Here is a 16,792-nt window from a genome sequence, read left to right on the forward strand (position 1 = left end):
GAAAAAGACATATACATGGTCAGGAAGAACAAAATCTAAAAATTAATTTTATCAGTAACTCTATTTGACTATTTGGAGAATAAAGGTGGAGGAAGGGACAAGCAGGGGCACGATGGGAGAGAGAGAAAACGTCATCTTCCATAGGGCACATTTCATGGATAATACATACCCCTGTCTAGTAGAGAAATATCGGTATAATAGTAAATATAAAAACTACTTAAAAGAAACTCCCTGGAGGGTGTCCCTGGGTGGCTCAGTCAGTTGAGCATCCCACTCTTGGTTTCTGCTCAGGTCATGATCTCACGGGGAGTGGGATCAAGCCCTGCAGCCAGCTTTGCTCTCAGCGGGGAGTCTGCTTGAGACTCTCTCCCTCTGCCTCTCCCCCTGCTCGTGCACATACTCACCTCTCTCTCTCAAATAAATAAATCAATCTTTAAAAAAAACAGTGACTCCCTAGCAAGAAAGGGAGCTGGGGTGTAGAGTGTTGGGGCATAGAACTACTGCATTTTTATTAACATGAGTTTATAACCTACAATTTTGGGAGCTACAAGTTCTGAAGACACGTATATGCATGATTTTGATGAAATTTTAAAACGAAATAATACTGCAACAGCCACTGTACCCTTTTTCAATTCCTAGATTTAGAACAGCTGAGTCAAAGGTGATTTCTTTTTTAAAGTAGATTTGGGTTAATCTGACTACGCTGTCTTTCAGAAAGGTGGTATCAATATGTTTACCCAGCAGAATATGCAATTGTCTTTTCCCTAAAAGTCCCCCAACCCTGGTTATCATCATTTCTCTTAACTCTTGTCAATCTGATGAGAAGAGTGGTTTTGCATTTATTTCAATAATATCCCCTTTGGATTTGTTTCCCTTAACATTGTTCATTTGTATTTCTTCTGTAGAAAAGTACTTGTTCATAACTTCACTCCCTTTTCCTATTGAAATATTCATTTTCTCTTATTATTTAAAAGACTTGTTTTTCATATGAAATCAAATAACCCTTTATCTGCCAAATAGGAAGGAAACCTTAAGTCACAGCTGTGATTTGCTATTAAATGTTGTTTGTCATATCTTTTTATCATGTCCAAGTATTAATCTGTATGTAGAATGACTGAGCATTTTTCCCTATATAATTTCTGGCACCAGGGACATGATTAGAAAGTTCTGCTCTAAATGACATAACTTGTATTTTTATTTCCTTTTAGAAGTTTGCTGTACTGTGCTATTCCATGTCTACATATATAATTAAAAGTCAAGACATATGATATTGTGGATGTTGATTCTTGATGACAGATATTCACTGAAGAGATACCATGTAATGGGCACTTCTGTAAATGTTTGCAAGGGTTTACTTATTTATTCCCAGAATAATCATATTAGTGATCCATCATTATATATTAAAGGAGGAAACTCAGACTTTTTTTTAAAAGATTTTATTTATTTATTTGACAGAGAGATAGAGAGCACAAATAGGCAGAGGGAGAAGCAGGCTCTCCGCTGAGCAGGGAGCCCGGCGCAGGGCTTGGTTCCAGGACCCTGGGATCATGACCTGAGCCGAAGGCAGACACTTAACCAACTGAGCCACCCAGGTGCCCCAGAAAACTCAGACTTTTAGAGGTATAGGAGTTTGCTCAAAAACTTCCTGTCCCCTGGGCACCACAGACCCAGGCTGATAGGCAGAGAACAAGTCAGAGCCAACCCCAAGCTGGGGGGACATAGAGATAGTGGACTGTGGGCAAAGAGTGATCTTGGGGAGCTGCAGGGAGGAGGCATCCCTTCCCGGTGGTCAGCAGCAACCAAAGGGGAAATCGCTGTGGGAAATAGTTGCTGCACACCCTCATGCAAGGGACACACACCTACACCAGCCAGGACCAGAACCCCCCCCCAGAAGGGTGCCCCCCACCCCCGCATTTTGTCTGTAATTAGGTTCGGAGGGGAAACACGGAGCCCAGCCCAAGGCCAGGAAACAAACTGCCGGGAGCTCGCCTCTGCAAGTGCGTGTGGTTTGGTTTCCTGCCCTGTCTGTGGGCCAGGCTTCAGCGAAAGACCCCGTCAGAAGTCAGGAAGCTGGTCTGGTTACATCTGCATGGCACCATGTGACTTTGAGCAGGTCACAGACAGATCTGAGCCTCAGTTCCCCCGTGTGGAGAGAGCACACACAAACACGCTGAGTAACCTAACTCGTGCAAGTGGGTATTGGGCGTTGGCCCAAACTTTCCTTCTGGCTCCCCAACTCCATCCTGCTTTTCCCCGGGAGTCTCTAGGCAAGAGAGCCCACGGCCCTCCTGTGTCCCTTCTCTTCTTGTCTGTCCCTTTGCCCTTATCCTCAGTCTCTGCTCGCTCCCACTGCAAGGAGCAGGGCTCTGCACCCAGGTGGAGTGGGGAGCAGGAGTCAGGGGGCGGCAACCAATACCCTCAATTAGTTCAAAGCCCCTCTTCAGCCATGAGCTCTGTGCAGGCCTCCCTGCAGCAGCTGCTAGACTGGCAGAGCCCCTGGTGGCCGAATGTGGAGTTACATGTTAGCACAGGGCACGGTGTCCTGACTTCTCTCTCTCTCTCTCTCTCTCTCTTTTGTTTTATAGCAAATCTCTTTGTAAATTGCATCATTTTTTAAAGTGCTAACATTCACTAGAGAAAGAGATGCCGGAGTCCTGTGTCTGTTTGTGCAGCAATTACACAACTAGCGCTCTTGTACCCACAGGGGGCAGGAGTTGAAGATTTAGAGGTGATTGGGGGGCCAGGCTCCTGTGCTCCACCCCCCGCCCCTCATTGACCCATCCCTGCCACAGCCCGGCTCTCTCTCTCCCAGCCTCATTCTCCCCTCCTTTGCCAGGGTCCTCCCTGCACTTTCTTACCGGTATTGAAATTCCACCTGCTCTCCTCTCCCCTCCAGCACCCATAAAACCTCCCAGGGTGGAAACACATCACTCACTCACCAGGCAGGACTGGGCATGAGGTTTCTGACCACTCCCAGGGCCAGTGGGATTTAGGGTTCTTGCTCAGACCTCTGAGTGCCCCTGAGCTCGTCACCCACCTTCAGCGTGGCTTTCCCTGGAGATGGGGGCAAAGCCAGGGTCCTGCAAAGAAGAGGCAGTGCACAGAGAGAAGCGGATGGGCAGCCCTTTACTTGACCACAGCTTCCTCCTGGCCATCCCAGCTCCTCCCCCAAGGGCAGGCCCTGATGGGGAAGGGGCAGCTGGGCACAGAGGAGAGGAGCAGCCTCTGTGGAGCCCCAGGAGCTGCGCGCCAAGCAGGGCTGTTGCCTCCACGTCCAGCTTCGCACCTGCCCCTGGAGGTCCCTGCTTCCCTCTGCGTGCAGTCAGCCTTCCCCGGGTCTCCCACTCCCCAGGCTGGCCTTGGCCTTTCTCGTTTTGTCTATCTCGGAAGGACTGGAAGAGCTAAGCAGAGTGAGACCAGCTCCTGGTTCTCTCTCCCCAGTGTCCCCCATGTCTCCTGCCACCAGCCCACAGGGAAAGGGCCGGAGGGTCTGGAGAGGCTTGCTCCTGCTTCTGCTGTTGCTGCCACTGCTGATCCCAGGTGAGGGGGAAGGGAAGAGCACGGGGAAGAGAGGAGAGGGTGCTATGAGGACATCTGGGACAGTGAGATGTGGCGCTAGTGCTCTGTGCGTGGGGACGGCTGGTGGAGCTGATGCTGGTATGACCCTGACCTGCAGCCTGCTCTCCAGGCTCGTGGGCACTACCGGAGGCTCAGCATCTTCACCGAGTGGCGGGGCAGACGCTCTCTGTGACGTGCCAGTACCCCCCCAAGGGCTGGCCCTACGAGAGGAAGGGTTGGTGTAAGGAGCTGTCGGCGTTCAAGTGCACCAGGCTAGTCACCAGCTCCAGTCCCGGCAGACTGGTTCAGGCCTCTCGATTCTCAATCTGGGACAACCCTAGCGCTGGCATCTTCACTGTCACCATGACTGGTCTGAAGGAGGAAGACTCAGGACACTACTGGTGTAGAATCTACCACGCTTCCAGCAACTCTGTCTCTAAGTCCATAAGATTCTATCTGGCAGTGTCTCCAGGTAAGCCCCTTCCCGGGGGTCCCCTCGCTCCCTCCTGGTGCCTCCTTGTTTCCTAGTCCCCGCATCCAGTTCTCCTGGGAAAGCTGTTGGGAGCAAGTGCACACACACACACACACACACACTTCATTTGCTGTCCGTCTTGATGATTTACAAGCCTCCTAAAAGATGCTCAAACAGATCATTTGAGCATGCTGACCAGCCTGAGCTCCTATGACCTGGCCACAGGGGAGCCCAAGACTGCTTGGCATTTTTAGAGAAGGCGCTTGTACCTGGCACATAGTAGGTGCTCAGTAAATGTCTGGCCACTGGCCACAAACCGCCCCCACCATGTTGGTAGCATGTTGGGCTGTCCATTCCTCCTGGCCCAGATCAGCAGTCAGCAAACAGGTCTGAAAACCAAGGATGGTTTTTAGATGGTTGGGATACAAGTAAAAGAAAAGTAAGATTTTGTGACACATGAGAATTCTAGGAAATTCAAATTTCAGTGTCCAGAAATAAAGGTATTTTGGGGAACACAGCCATGCCCATTTGTTTATCTATGATCTGAGGCCATTTTCATGCTACAGGAGTGAAGTTGAATAGTTCCAACAGAGACCATATGGTCCACAAGGCTAAAAGTTCAGTTATAAAAAAGGACCACGTTGTTCATTGCATGTATGCATGTAGGTGATGGATGTAGTTGCTGAACATTCTAGCGGTAACGTTGTTGTGCCTCAGTCATAACTGAGCAAAAACTTAGAAGTGAAATAGCAATTTTCCATATTAAATGTCATCCACACTTTGAACAAACACCCTGTATATCCACATTGAAGGATTTTAATGTGACAAAAGAGCATTATTTTTGCTTGTTAACTTACCTAATCTGAATGACACTAGGGACACCATAACTCTTCAGAGAAAACACATTCAAAATTGTTTAAATGCTTGGTTTTAATACACTTATAATAGAAAACCGGTCTCACAGAGTTATGTTGACAGAAATCCAGGAATTTTAAATCAATTTCCACAAGCTTAATATTTTTATTTTTAATTTTTACAAAAGGGAGCGAGTGATGTTATATTTTCAAAATGCATCCTCAATCCTTCATCAGTAGCTAATTCCAAAATTTATCTTACAAAGTTATGTTTATATTTAAAATGTCTTTTGATGAAAAAATGGATTCTGGATCTATGAACTTCATATCACATGTCTTCTTTGAGCAGAAAATAAAATTGAAAACATTGTATCAAATTATTAAGGTTTTTCCATGAGTACTTTTGCAGATATGCAATATCAAAATCATCTCCTGTTCTGTTGATAACTGCTACCAAATTAAGAACATGCTGTAAGAACTCATAGAAACTTCTTCTAAGCCTCCAACTTTTGTTTTTGCCCTGAGATTTTGTTTGCCACTGAAAAATATGTTGTGTTCTTCCCTTGCTAGAATAACCTCAAAGCCCTAAAATAAACAAGGCTGACTGTGTGATTCACATCTTTAAAAAGTTAGTCATAACTCGATTTCAATCTTGCCAAAACATTAGAAGCCTTTTCATAGATCAAACATTCTCAACAGAACTCTCCCCCTCAGTAATCACTGTGACCTTGGCATGCAATAACAACCATGCAGGGTTTCCACATTATCACATCATAAAGAGAACGATTTCAAATTCAACTCATTCATCTTTATGTAATTCACAATTTTTACCACTTTGGGAAGCACACGGTGCAGGTCAGCTGGTACTTTTTCATAGCAAGTCTCCTTAATCTGAATGACCGCCCCAGAATGTCCTCCTGCCCAAGCATCTACAACCATCAGAACATAGTCCTACGTGAAACTGGAGCCCCAAACCCCTGGTCAATAATACAACCCTTCAGAGCTCCCTTCAGCTCAGGGTTAGTTGTGTTTCTGACAATGAAGCAAAACGAGACAGAGGAAAACCTCTCATCCTGTTCAAAATTGCACGTAAAATAAAAAATAGCTACGTTTGCAATATGTGTGCATTTTTCAAGTTGCCACGAAAAATACGTTGCTAGCTTGACTTGTTCCAGGAGCTGATCTTCCTTCTCGATTGCCAATTCCTGATGATGTGGAGCTAATGTGTCAATAGAAAGGGATGTTTAAGCCCCCTTCCTTGCCACGGACTAGCAAAACACAGAGGAGCAAATACCTCTCGTACAGTCTTGCGATAATGTTTGATAACTGTAGATAGATACTGTCTTCGCAACACAAAGCTGCTACTTTACAAGAAGCCCACAGCACACTAGAGTTTGTATGTGAAATACTGACTGCTTTTAAGAACTTTGTAATTCAATCCTCTTTTTTTTTTAAAAAAAAAAGTTTATTTTGAATTTGTGGTTTGATGTTTTCCATGTAAATGTCACTTGTTTTCATGATGTATTTGTTCATTAGCTAGTATATCTCAGCAGCTAACTCGCTGGGTTTTAGTACTTCATTCATTGTAACTACAAAACTCATACTATAGATGAGTGTCATCATTTCCCAGGGCTGTCAGCACAAATCCCCACAAAGGTAGTGGCTTAAAACCGCACAGATTTATGATTTTACAGTTCTACAGATCAGAAGTCTGGAAGGGGTCTGCAGGCTCTGCTCCTTCCTGAAGGCTGTTAGATAGAATCCACTTCTTGCTCATTCAGGTCTTGGGCAGAATTTTGTTCCTTGTAGCTATAGGACCGAAGTCCTGTTTTCTTGCAGACTATGGGCTTTTCAGCTTTCACAGCTTCTAGAGGCTGCCACATCCCTTGGCTTGTGGCCCCCTTCCTCCGTCCTCAAAGCCAGAGGCCCTTTCCCACCTGCATTTCTCTCTTACTGCAACTGGGAAACACTCTGCTTTTTTTTTTTTTAAACTTCATCCATTTATATGACAGAGAGAGAGAGCATATGCAGGGGGAGCAGCAGAGGGAGAGAGAGAAGCAGGCTCTCCGCCAAGCAGGAAGTCAGACTCGGGGCTCGATCCCAGAACCCTGGGATCACGACCCGAGCCGAAGGCAGACACTTGACCAACTGAGCCACCAACTGAGCCACTGAGGCGCCGCCACTCTCTGTTTTTAAATACTAATCTTTAGATGGGGCCCACCCAGAATATCTCTCCACCTCAAGATCTTTAACTTTAATGGCATCTGAAAAGTCCCTTTGGCCATGTAGGGTGACATTCACAGGTTCCTGGGATTAGGTAGGACATGGACATTGTTCTGCCTACCACAGTGAAGGATTACATTTTCAAATAAAACCAATGCAAACCCTTTGGAATAACTTCAGAAGGGAAAGTACCTTTAGAATTAATTCCACTATCACCGTTTGGTTTATTATTACTGAGACATTCAGAAAACAGATGGCTTTTCTAGATAAAAAGCTCAGTGACTTTGTCTTGCTGTTAAGTAGTCCTTGAATGAGCTAATCACTATTCTGTCTTACCTAATCATGTTAAACTCTAAATTTTTTTAAAAGGATAGATTGAAAATCTCAATGATTATAAGAATAACAAATTATAAAAATAATTTTTTTCAGGTGTTTATACACTTTTGGGTTAGAGTCGACCAACTAATGTTCAAGTGTCATGGTCCTGCTTCTGCTGTCATGTAACTTGCCCCATATGGAGCCCTCCATGACAGGGTGTCAACACCCAAACTGGTCTATATTCTGTTCAACTGGACCAGTTTACCAATCACATGCTTGGACCCTGAGGCAATGTCAAACTGATGTAAAAGTTTCAAGATCCTTACTCCTGATTTCTATATTTACCTTGTGCAGGCAGGTCATAAACAATTTGTGGACCAGGATCAGCCCATAGATCACACACTGTAGCTCAGGACTAGAATTTTCCCTGAGGGTCCTGAGGACCTCCTCCAGTTTGGACGTAGGGGTTGCTCCTGGTCATCACTCCAGGCAGCCTCAGAGAGAGTGCCCTTGTGGGATAGGATCATGTCCACATGTCCGTTGGCCTGGGACTCTCTGCAGGGAAGTCTCCAGCCATGAGGTTTCCCAGCATCAAGTACTCTCTCTTCCATGCCTCCTCGGCCCCTGCCTCTCTCTTTTCCCCAGCTTGGGGGAGACTGCTCCCCTCTTGGGCCCTGGGTGGGTGTGCAGACCTAGCTGAGGACACTGAGAGACCACAGTTCCTGTCACAAGGTTGGGGCTGACACCATCTATTTCCCTTCTGGGCCTCACCCACCCCCGATAGTCATTGTCCTCTCTGTCTCCTTCATAGCCCCATCACCTTTCCAGAGGTGACCTTCCACCAGCCTCCATCAAGAGCTCTTAGCGTTGACAGGTCTGGGGTCTTTCTGGGAAGGCAAGGCAGTGGGGATGGGGGGCAAGTAGCTCACAAAGTTTCAGAATTAAGAGGGGGCCCCAGAAAAGGTATTTATACAGGCCATTGAGGCCGTGGGGCCTGCAGAGGGGCTTAAGGTTCTGTTGCCAAACCAGGAAGGACAGGGGTGGGAAAGCAGCCTTAAAGTTCCCCATAAGGGGCCCCCTTCCCCTAATAGCCCCAGAAGTGTGAGAAAAGGAACGGATGCCAGAGATGAGAACTGCTTAAGGACAGTGACTCTGTCTACACTCAGGGAGGCTGAGAGCTAGAGATTGCCCTTCCAGACGCGTACAAATGCTTGGAGAGAAGCCCAGGCATCCTGACTCCTCTTCCAGGGCTCTTCCCAGATCCAGGAATAACCCCACAGGCACAGGATAGAGCCTGAGCCGCAGCTCTATCTAGTGTTGAGCCACAGGACTTCACAGCCCAGTTCCACTGCCATGAATTGGTTTTTTCCAGGGTTGATGGGCTGTTCCCAGTCCAGCCCAGGCCCCTGTCCCATCTTTCCCACCAGCCAGAACAGACACGCTGTCCCACCAGCTAACGAGGGTTCTTTCTCTCTCGCTGACAGCTCGTGCCTCCACACAGGCCATCCGGGCTTCAGGTGAGCTGGTCTCATCACCGACCCAGAGCTCTGTGCCCCCCACTGGAAGAGCCAGGGAGGCCCCTGGGGCTTCCTCTGCCCTCACCGCCCCTTCACAGTGAGTTCAGGGTGGGACCCTCTGGGACCCTCTGCCAGACGGCCCTGGCTCAGGGGCCCGCAGGTGAGAGCTGCCCCCCAAGACGCTCCTCTCCCCTTCTTGTCCCCTGTCCTCCAGGCAACAAAACTCCACCCTCCAGTCTCACCCTGCAGCCCCCAGCGCTCTGGTCCCCATGCTCTGTGTACTGCTTGTGGCCAAGAGCCTGGTGCTATCCGCTCTGCTTGTCCGGTGAGTGGGTTTGCTTGGGCTTGGGGGGAAACGGAGCAAGGAACGGCTCCCGTCCCTAGACCCATGGTCAGCCAGGGAATCAGCCGGCAAACACAGAGGCAAGAGAAATTATACCCAACAGGGCTGTCCAGAGGAATCCCTCACGGACTCCATCCATCGTGCATGCTCACTAGCAGCTCCCCTGTGTCTCTCGAACTCGAGTGCCTTGTCCACATTTCTCGGTCTGTTTTTCCCTCGCCTCTTCTCCTTCTCCTCTTTTCCTTCCCCTGCCCCTCTCCCACTCTGATTCATCCCTCCTCCTGTACCACTGGCCTGTATACAACCTCCCACCGCCTGCCCTTCCTGGAAGGTCTACCCACAGCCACCAACCCAGGGCACCTCACAGGGCACAGCCCCTTCCCAAGTGGTGAGGGACAGAGGCTGTGCACTGGACGGAGACCCGAGCCCTGGGGAGCGGGGAACGCAGGAGGGGGAAGGTAGGTGGGGATGGGGGAAAGGCAAAGACCAAGAGTCCCTGGTGGCAGGCCTGCTGAAGGCGGGACGGGCTGTGGGGACAGAGCAACAAGGTCCTAGAGTGGATGTGACTCACTTTCTGTATTTCTACCCCCCTCCCCACCCCGTCTCAGAGCCTTAAGGAGTCCACGCGTGCAACATAGAGGGAGGTGTCTGATGTGCCCAGCTCGGCCCAGACCCCAGGCCTCGGGGTCCAAGAAGAATGGCCATTCTCCCCCAGGCCCCCAGGGAGCTCCTGACTGGCCTCTGAACCCTTCGCTCACTGCAAAGAAAAGGCAGAAGTCCCCCAGAACTTGATCCAAGACCCTTGACTACACCCCTCACTCCAGGGCTGAGGATTTCCCAGCCCGGCCTCCTCCCAAGATCCAGGCCTGCTAGTGGCTCACAGGCAGTTGGCATCTGGGCCAGCACCATCCAGGGATGGGAGCCAAAGGCCAGTGCAGCCGCTGTCCACCAAACCCGAGCCAGCACTGTGGGCGACTCCGACTCCTCTCCCCACTGCCTCCTCCCCTAGCCCTCCTCCTCATGCCCCTGCTCCCGTCCTCCTGCTCCCCTCTCCGTCTTCCCTCTCCCCCTCCTCCTCTCCTTTCCCTCCTCCTTATACCCCTTCTTCCCTCCCCCTGCCCCTCCTGTCTGCAGCCCTACAGCTCAGCCAAGATCCCAGGTCACTAACATTTCCCTCCCCATCTCCATTTGCTCAGCCACACTCTGCCAAGACCCTCTGTTCTGCCTCTCTCTGTTGTTTCCACCTCTCCCTCCTCTTCCTCCCACTTTGCAAATCCCCACCACCGGGCACTTGTACTCGGCCAGTCTGTCAATCACCTAACTGTTGTCCTGCCTTTGGTCCCTACCTCCTGGACAGTTCCTCCTTATCCATTCCTTCTCAACAACACCCCTGTGCATTTTTACTGCATGGGGGTGGAGTCCAGTGTCATGACTGGGGCCTCATGCTCTGCCAAGTTCAGCCACCCCTTGTCACCATGTCACTGTGAACCCCCCATGCTGCCCTCACTGCCACCAAGATGGCTGCAGGCTCTAGAGAGGAGTGACCTTCCTTTTTCCTGCACGAGCTGAGCAGGAGGCTCCACAACAGAAACCAGCCTGGTCTGACCCCAGGCTCTGCCCCTCGTAGGGCTACTGTCTCTCTGGCACTTACTCTTTCAATGTCAGACTTTCCAGACTGAGCCTCTTTCTTTTCCCTCCTGTTCTTCATCTATTTTTCTTTATTCCTCTTTCTGGGAAAGTTCCTCAAGGTTACGTTCCAGCTCTTCTATTCGAAGATTTACTATTTATGCTACCACATCTTAACATTTCTAAATGGTCCATTTGTTCTCTGAATGTTCCTCTACAGCGTGCATGTTTTCTTTGGGGATGCCATTTTTTCTCAGGCAATATTAAAGTTTTCACTTTTGAGGGTTTTTTTTTTAAGCCTTGTGTATCTGCCGTTTCCTCCAAATACCTTTTTGTGTCCTCTGTTTTCTCCTTTCCTTGACCTCTGTCTTTCCTCAGAACTTTCTGGAAACCCCTGCTGCTTCTTGGCAGCCCATCAGGAGTTAAAAGCTTGGATGCTCCGTGTGTATTACAGAGCTTTATGGACTCTACATTGATTTAGCAAGGGCATTGTTATGGACTGTTATGTACCCCCTCTCCATTTATATGTTGAAATCCTAACCCCCCCCCAGATGATGGTATTTGTAGGGGGGCCTTGAAGGTGGCTAGCTCATGAGGGAGGAGCCCTCATGAATGGGATTGGTGCCCTTATAAAAGAGGCCCCACAGCATTCTCTGATTCTTTCTACTGTGTGAGGAGACAGCAGGTAGACAGCCCTGTATGAAGCAGGAAGGTCTCGCCAGACACGGAATCCACCGCCAACTTGGTCTTGGACTTCCCAGCCTCTGGAACTGTGAGAAATAAATGTTTTGTAAGCCACCGAGTCGATGGTATTTTTGTTACGGCAGCCCAAGTGGACTAAGACAAGCCTGGCTGCATTTTTTTTCTCTTTGACAGCCAAGTTTCTCCAAAAAGGCTCCTGGGGGTGGAAGCCTGGTTCTAGGCACCAACTGTAGCAAAGCAAAGGGGCCTCTCTGCCCAGCATCTGTTTTCACTCATTTGGGCACCAAGGGAATACACTTTCCCTCTCTGCGGTGCCTGGTGCCCTGAGCAGGCGTCTCTGTGACTCAGCCCTCGTTAGAGACTAACCTGAAGGTTGTCAGCGGGGCTTAAAGAGCGGAAGGAGAAAGGATGTGGGCAGTTGACCCACTCGCTCTGTCTCGGGGGAGGCAGAGAAGCTACTAGTCCGACTGCTTCTCAACCCCAGGCCCCCACTTATAGTCTGCATCCTGAACTACCCACGCCTCCAATTTCTAGGGCTTTCTGGGCTCCTAAGGTAAAAATGACTCACTTCTTATTTCTCCTACCCCCACCTTTTTCTGGTTCACTAAAGTCATCTAATTGTTACCCAGTTTTAAGACGTCCATGGAGCTCCCATTCTTGAAGATGGACTTATATAATTTTTACCCATTTACCACCACTTCCCTCACACAGCTTCCACACCTCCTTAGCAGGAGCAGAAGGGACCAAGATTTTCCATCAAACCACCCCTCCCCACTCCCAACACCATGGGCAGGACTGAGCAAGACCCCAGATCTCCATTTGCTCCTGTAAAGACTCCTGGCCCCTTCTCCACCCCGCCCCCCTACAGCCAGTGCTGGACCCCTAGACTTGTGGTTTCATTCCTTTCTCCCTATTCATCCCAATCACAAGAGACCAGGGCTCCCTGGTCCTCCCTCATCACCCAGGATCGCATTGCAATAAGACCTTGTGAATTCATCAAGTGAGTCCCATTTCCCACTCTTCCCCAAATCCATCAATCTTTTCTCTCTGCCCTCTGAAACATGAGCACTCGTGGTCTCAACTTCTCTGTAGGTCACCTTCCTATGTTCACTAAAATCTGCCTCTCTTCTGAGAACACTGCTCTCTCTGTAGTTGGGGGCATTTCACTTTCCTTCACCACGAGGCCTGAGGTGGGAGGGGTGTCTTCTTCACTCCTCATTGCCACTTCCTTTCTTCTTACCCTCCCTAAAGCAGCTCCACGATTTGATTTCCTGCCATCAGACTATACCATAGACCTCATTGTTATCACATCTCCTATACAATCTGGAGTCTCCCTCTTTCTTCTCATTGGCCTTAACCCCTGGCTCACGGTCACTCCCATGGCTCTTGTCATCATCCTTGGTGAGCTGGGGCCCACTTGGACTCATAGATGATCTTTCCAAATCCCTGGCCTCCCAGTTCCTGACCTCCTCTCCCACAATGATCACATCCCTTTCCCTGCCTTGGCCACCCATTCAGATGGTCAGCAGGAATAGCAGCTCCCCTCCTTGGTCTCAACTTGGAGCACCCACCTTCCAGCCACCACCTGTCTCTCTAACTCAAGCCTACTGACCTGAACACAGTGCCTTTTCAACACCACTGGATCCCTGATCCACTAGTCCTGCCATTTTGTTCCCCTCCCTCAACTCAATCATGCTTTCCTTTCCCTTGGATTCCATGGCCCATCCTTACAATCACTCTTTGGCACACAGTTTCAGTTCCTTTTCCCCCTCTGCCTTCATTGAACTCCCCGGGCACAACTCCAGCCCTGGTTGTATCCAGCTTTCCATTGCTCCATCCTGCATCTTGTCCTAAAGCTGAACATGGCTGGAGAAAACGAACCTATCATGCGAAGTGTCTCCTTGTACATAAGTGGTCTCCATTCTAGACCTCTAGTTCACACCGCCCTCTGGCCCCTCAAACTCCAGTGTCCTCTCTTCACCCTCAGCTGGTGCCCTTGCATCTGAACTCACTGAGAACAACAAGGCCTACTGGGTCCAACTGCACCCATCAATCACCCCCCTTCTGTACCCCAAGTGCACTCTCTTCTCCCTTTTCTCATCACAGCCCAAACTCTCCACATAGGACCCATCCCATCTTCTCTTGTCCTACATAAGAGAATTGCTCCAGAAGTTTGCCCCCCTCTCATGTGTCATGACAACCAGAATATAAATGGGCTATGATGTATTAAAAACTCTCTCTTGGCCCCACAGCACCTCCACCTACTGCTCCACATTTTATTGCCCTTTATGACAAAACCCATAAAAGGAGTTTTTCTCAGCCCCCAATATCTTTCTTTTTGTTGTCTTTTGAACCCACCCCAATCAGGCCTTTGTTTGTACCACTCCCTGAAACATCTTCCCCCAGTCTCCAGTGACTAACTCCAGAGGTCAGTCCTCAAAACTCATCATATCGGAAAAATGAGCAGCATTGGATATGACTCACCACTCCTCCCTTCTTGAAATGCTTTTTTTCCCTTGGCTTACAACAATAACAACAAAATCTTGTCATGTTCCTCCCAACTCATTTGATGCTGTGTAATAAGTTACCTGAAAAGTTAGTAGCATAAAACAACAAATGACATATTTATTATCTCAAAGATAGGTCTGGAGGGGGGAGTCAGAAATTTGGGGACATCTTAACTGGTGTTCATGATTCAGAATCTCTCATGCATTGCAGTCAGGATGTCAGCAAGAAATGGGTCATCAGAAAGCTTGACAACCAGACCACTTCCAAGATGGTTTACCCACATGGCTGCCAGGACGAGGTCTCAGTTTCTCACTATGTGGACTTTACTTCATGATATGGGAGCTAACTTCCCCAGAGTGACTGATCCAAGAGAGACTGGGGAGGAAGTCACAGTGCCTTTCATAACCTAGTCTCCGAAGTCACACACACTTCATCAGAAGCTGGTCGCTGGAGCCAGCCCATACTCAAAGAGAGAGGGATGGGGCTCCATCTCTTGAAGGAAGAGATATGGAACCCCCGCAGCACCTCCTCTGGCCACAAATTATTGAGGTTTCTCCCACATTCAAAATACACTCATCCAAAATACACTCACGGGTGAAGGGAGTCAAAAGGTAAAAATGAAAGATAAAGAAATGGAGAGAAGAAAGATACACACAATCCCCTCCAAAAGCCTCCGCAAATCTCACTTGAATATGGCATCGGCAAATTGGTCCAGAAGTTTGTCGCTTAAAGGTCCAAAAGATTGTTGCTTAAATCAGGCCCAGGTATGGATGAGGTTCCTTCAGTGCAGTTCCTTACATACAGCTCCTCATGTGCAGTTAGTTCTCATATGAAGACCTGTGGGCAGAAGAGATGAGTTATCTGCCAGATACAAAACCAACACACAATGGTGATACAGGCCTGGGATAGCACGAGAGATATCCCTGGGAAGCCAACAGAGCACTGATCCATGGAAAAACTGGAGCTCTGCTGGACAGATGTTGGAAATTCCTTGATTCGGACTCTGTCCTGCTTTACCTGGGGATGATTCATCGTGGCTCTTGGCCCCTCATGCTGGGCTCCTAGGTCTGCACTCTGAGGCATCCTTCACTTTCCATGAAAGGCAGCCTGTATGTACATCTTCACAGTGTTCTCAACCTGATTCCTTCCAGTAGACTTGGGAGGATACAAAGGCTTTTTTTAAATTTTATACTCTGTTCCTTTCAGTCCAAGCTGTCTTGTGAATATCGCTCTCTAAAAAATGTGTGGGTCTCCTGTGAATCTTATTGAAATCCATTAAGCCATATTCACAAATCTCTTCAAGATAAGTTCTCTTCCCTACGTTGGGCTTCTGCTGAGAAGCTGAGGGGTCATATCTTTTAGCATCATAGAAGCCCTTGAGTTTCACTGAAGGAATCCATGAGGCACACACCCTCAAGCTCCTTAGGGGGCTTTTGTCTAAAGCATTACCTTTATCTTTCTCAGGTTCTAACAAGGGATTCCACAGCCACTCTTGGTTTCATCTTTGGACCATATTTTCCTGAAAGCGTCCTGGGCTTCACTTCAGCATCATTCACTGTGTGGAGATCCTGAGAATTTTCAAAGCCATCAGGATCCAGCTCCTTTGTGTTGAATAGTCCTGTCTATAGTTTACCTCCCTGCACTCACAGTTTCCAATAAGCCACAAGAGGAAACCAGGCAGCATCCTCAACACTTCACCCGGAGACCTTAGCTATACCACCCAGTTCATTACGTATTTTTTCTACTTTCCATATTACTGCAAGTGGCAATATTGCTAAACCTTCTGCGAGTACACAGCAAGGATTCCTTCTCCTTCTCCCCTACTGGCTCAGTGAATTTGGAGAATGTTCTTCAGGTCTCTATGCCCAAGCTCCTCAGCAGTAAAGGGAGAACTGATGATAGCCAAGCTATTTGGATTACTAAGTAGGATGATATATATTGGGTTACTAAGTAGCATCAGATATATGGAGAACACAATGAACAAATGCTGAGCTTTAAGAGGGAATGAAGTGTAGTAGGAAGAGGACTCACCTGTTCCACAGCAGGGGCAACTCAGAGCTAATCTCAGCTGAAGGCACAGAGAGCCTACAGGGAGTTGGCTCCTCTTCTTGGAGGACAGCAAAGGGGAACACAGGAGAGAATCAGGGTGAAGAAACTGACCAACCTAGGCCCAAAACACATGCATATTCACTGACAACTCTCTTCAGGCCAGCAGTGGCCAGGGGTAGCCTTCTTCCTTGCTGGGAGGCTGTGGTGACCAAACCAGTGTAATGGGATGGGAAAGGGGTTGCCTCTGCCTCTGGGTGCTGTTCTGACGCAGTGTCCTGACCTCTCCCTCCTGGATTCCTGCTCTGATTGCAGGTGGAACATGCAGTGGAAAACCCTGATGGAACTCAGGAGCCCAGATGCCAGTAAAGCCACCTGCCACTTTCAGTAGGTCATTGACCTTCTCCAGACTGGTTTCCTCGCCTGTAGGGAGATAAATATTACCACCACACTATTGGGAGGACTTAGATAAACAATGCAAATGGACAAGACTTGCAAATTATAAAATTATGTGATTATATGTTGTTTCCTAAGTTTTCTTCAAATTATTTTTTGTTTGTTTTATTTTGTGTCTTAAAGTTTTATTTATTTAAATAATCTCTACACCCAACATGGGGCTCGAACT

At 48.4% G+C, this 16,792-nt stretch overlaps 1 protein-coding gene across 1 annotated transcript; it reads left to right on the forward strand.

The window, feature by feature from the left end:
• Positions 1-3,148: 3,148 nt before the first annotated feature.
• Positions 3,149-9,479, forward strand: NCR2 (natural cytotoxicity triggering receptor 2). Its single transcript, XM_034990707.1, has 4 exons — positions 3,149-3,540; positions 3,689-4,030; positions 8,910-9,039; positions 9,157-9,479. Exons 1-4 carry the CDS (start codon positions 3,450-3,452, stop codon positions 9,269-9,271), a joined length of 678 nt encoding a protein of 225 aa, XP_034846598.1. The 5' UTR covers positions 3,149-3,449; the 3' UTR covers positions 9,272-9,479.
• The last annotated feature ends 7,313 nt before the right edge of the window (positions 9,480-16,792 follow it).

This window comes from Mirounga leonina, unplaced genomic scaffold, assembly GCF_011800145.1.
Source record: "Mirounga leonina isolate KUSES-001 unplaced genomic scaffold, KU_Mleo_1.0 Mir_53, whole genome shotgun sequence".
NCBI lineage: Eukaryota > Metazoa > Chordata > Mammalia > Carnivora > Phocidae > Mirounga > Mirounga leonina.